We start from the raw sequence: 3,128 nt of genomic DNA, 5'->3' as shown, positions 1-3,128 counted from the left end.
TCTGTTATTATCACGAAAGAACCTTATGTAAACGAATTATTATATTGCAAATTTTTCAAGATCGAATTCTAAAAAGAAGAGTTGCTAATATTATATTCGCTCCGAAAATTCATAACTTTGAAACCCATCTGAATGAGAAAGCTAGCATGATAATTTATCAAATTGTCTATCTCCTAAATTATCTGAACAGCGATTAAAGCCAATACTCGTAAAACCTTCAAACTACCTGGCAAACATTAAGTGCACTAGAGTAATATACAACATATCGTACTTCATGATGTCATTTTTATACCTAAACACACTCGACGAATTCATGGACATATTTCCTTCCATGTGATCTGTATTTAACTTATTTATCTTATCTACCTACTCTATTAAGTGTTGATAAAATTTTCGCAGTTCCAGCAAATTCGTATCCACAGTAGAAAATTCAGTTTCGGAGGCATAGAATCGCAAGTGAAAAGTGTTTTTGACATGTCACTCAACGCGGTTTACATTTGTCCAACTGATAAGAGTTTACAGTGCTCCTGGCAAGGTTCTTCACAGGATATCCTGGACCATTTCATAAAAGAACACGAGGATCTCTTGTTGCACAGCAGTGAAGTGGATGTGGATTTGAGGATATGTTCAGAAAATCGATTGTTGTTCCTGAACGAAGAAATATACTTGATACAGTTGAAAATAGACAATGACTACCTCAAAATTGGTTTGAGATACTTGGGCCCCCAGAAAATAGCGAATTCAATATTCTATGACATCATACTCAAAGTAGACGAACAAAGTTACTTTCCTGATTACTTTGGAAATGGACCAAGCATCTTCCAAGTTATTGATGGTTTTTGGTTGGTAAACTTAGGATATTTGAGACTCCTCCACGAGAATGTAAACTCGATACAGTGCAATTTCAGTATATCAACTAAATCCGAAGATTCGTTCGAACAAACCGACACTTCAGTTAGCTTTGAAAATGGAACCATAGATGAAGAAGAAGAAGCTGAGCATTCATCCAACGAAAACACTGTGATCGAAGATGATGAAATCGATGAGATATTGAATGGTGACTTGGAGTTACGAGACCCAAAAGGTAGAGCCCAAGAAGAAGATGCCTTAGATAACATGAGCGCGCTCAACTTTAGTTTGCTGGAGAACAACAGACACTGCAGGAGGTACAGCAGTTTTTTAGGAATCCCTGAAGAACTGTTTTCTGAGAAGGTCATAACAGACTTGAGCTGCTCCAACTGTTTCATCAATATGCTACCACCAATTTACCTATGCGAAAACGGCCACAATATATGTGCTGAGTGTAGATATGAATCTTGCAAAGTTTGTTACGGTATAGTCACAGACAATCGCAACAAAGACCTGGAGGACTACAGCAGGAAATGCCTTCATCTATGCCGTTATCACCAAGAAGGGTGTATGGAAAGCTTTATGTACAACGAGATAAGAAACCACGAGATAAAATGTTCTTTTTGTGTGTACCGTTGCATGCAAGACTGCTCTTTTAAGGGTAAATTCGTCGAGTTTCATTCCCACTTCAGAATCAAGCACCCTAGTTGCAAGATCTACAAGGACACGCCAGTGGATTTCCCTAGAAATAGTGATTTTTTTGTTTGTGACAGTCGACTTGGCATATTTCATTGTACGTCTATGCTTTCCAAGAATAGTATCCGATGGGTTGTTGTTTTCTTAGGACCTAAAGATAGGAATTTTTCTTGCGAATTGACGTTCAAAGGAGTTAGAATGAAGAACGTATTGTTCTTGAAGAGGCTGGAGGATCAGTATTCTATTGCTCAGAGTAAGGAGGACTTGAAGAAAATGAAGGTGAAAGACAAGAATGCGGTTCTTACCATAACCGGTTACTTCCAATGAACAATGTGTTAGTTTTTAGTGGTTTATTGTTTGTTTTTATTATTCTCATTCGAACAGTATAGTTTTTTCTTGAAGTGAAATGTTACAACTTTTGAATAAAATGTTTCCATGTTCCTAATGATCAAAGTATTGTTAAATAACAACTTTTGCATACTCTTGAAGACTTGAATTTTATAGAACAACTTTTGTGAACTATTGAAACATTCTGAATATTCACCCTTTTAAATATAATAATATTCAATTTCAAAGTTTTTCAGCAAAGAATGAACGATATCATCTCTCAAAATTAATATTAGTAATGAAGTTGTCAAAATGTTTTTATAACTTCCAAAAATTATATTGTCATCTGCTGTATATTCGCTTTTCAATATTTATAAAAACTTTTGTCAAGTGACAGAATATGATTATCATGATAAATGAAGAAATTTCAAACTCAATGTGCTGATCTTCTGAGAATTATTAAGGAAAAGAATCATTTGAAGATCAACCGTCTGAAATGGTTTTATTACACGTATTCTTTTTCTTGAATGATAAGTTTCTGAGAAGTAGGGTTGACTACATAAACCTACAATGTATTTTACGGGTTCAAATCAATTTTACCCGAAGACTTGAATTCTATACCTTGAAACATAAATGGACATTGTATATAACATCTAGTTTCAATACCTTTGAGAATACCCTACTGTGAAGACAATGAATTCGTTCTGGTAATAACAATATGACAGTTAAGAATGAAAGAGGAAGTGTTATGGTAAATTTAACTACAAAATGAGGGCTTATTCCATGTCGATTTATTGGGAATTTAGGAAATTGAACAACTTCGAATGAAAACTTGTCTCATTATATTTATATTGTAAAATTTTCAATTGTATTCCTTTAAATTTTCATTGGAGAAATGCATCTGTCAACTATACTGTGCTCTACTTGAGATCTAATGGCCTTTTAAGGAAATTTCATATATTTATATATCGCATTGATCTAAATCGAGAACTCGATCCTTAGATTTTAAAGGATAAAATCAACAAGTTTTTCATATCGATAGCTAATCTTCTATATATTTTCTGACATATACAGTGTGGTTAATAAAAAATATTAAATGACTGATAGTACATATTACCTTTGCAATGCTTTTTTTAACCATTCAGAAATAAAACTCGCAAAATGTTGAAGTAATTAAATACAAATATAAAAATGAGTAAATCCCTGAACCGAATCATCTACGCTGGAGAAAACCACGACTTTCGAAACATATAAAC

At 33.8% G+C, this 3,128-nt stretch overlaps 1 protein-coding gene across 1 annotated transcript; it reads left to right on the top strand.

The window, feature by feature from the left end:
* Positions 1 to 291: 291 nt before the first annotated feature.
* On the top strand, positions 292 to 2,522 carry LOC123676341. Its single transcript, XM_045612192.1, has one exon. The coding sequence runs from the start codon at positions 475 to 477 to the stop codon at positions 1,870 to 1,872; it is 1,398 nt and encodes a 465-aa protein (XP_045468148.1). The 5' UTR covers positions 292 to 474; the 3' UTR covers positions 1,873 to 2,522.
* Positions 2,523 to 3,128: the final 606 nt, after the last annotated feature.

Source organism: Harmonia axyridis, chromosome 3, assembly GCF_914767665.1.
Source record: "Harmonia axyridis chromosome 3, icHarAxyr1.1, whole genome shotgun sequence".
Classification (NCBI taxonomy): domain Eukaryota; kingdom Metazoa; phylum Arthropoda; class Insecta; order Coleoptera; family Coccinellidae; genus Harmonia; species Harmonia axyridis.
This window is presented reverse-complemented; position numbering and strand designations above follow the sequence as displayed.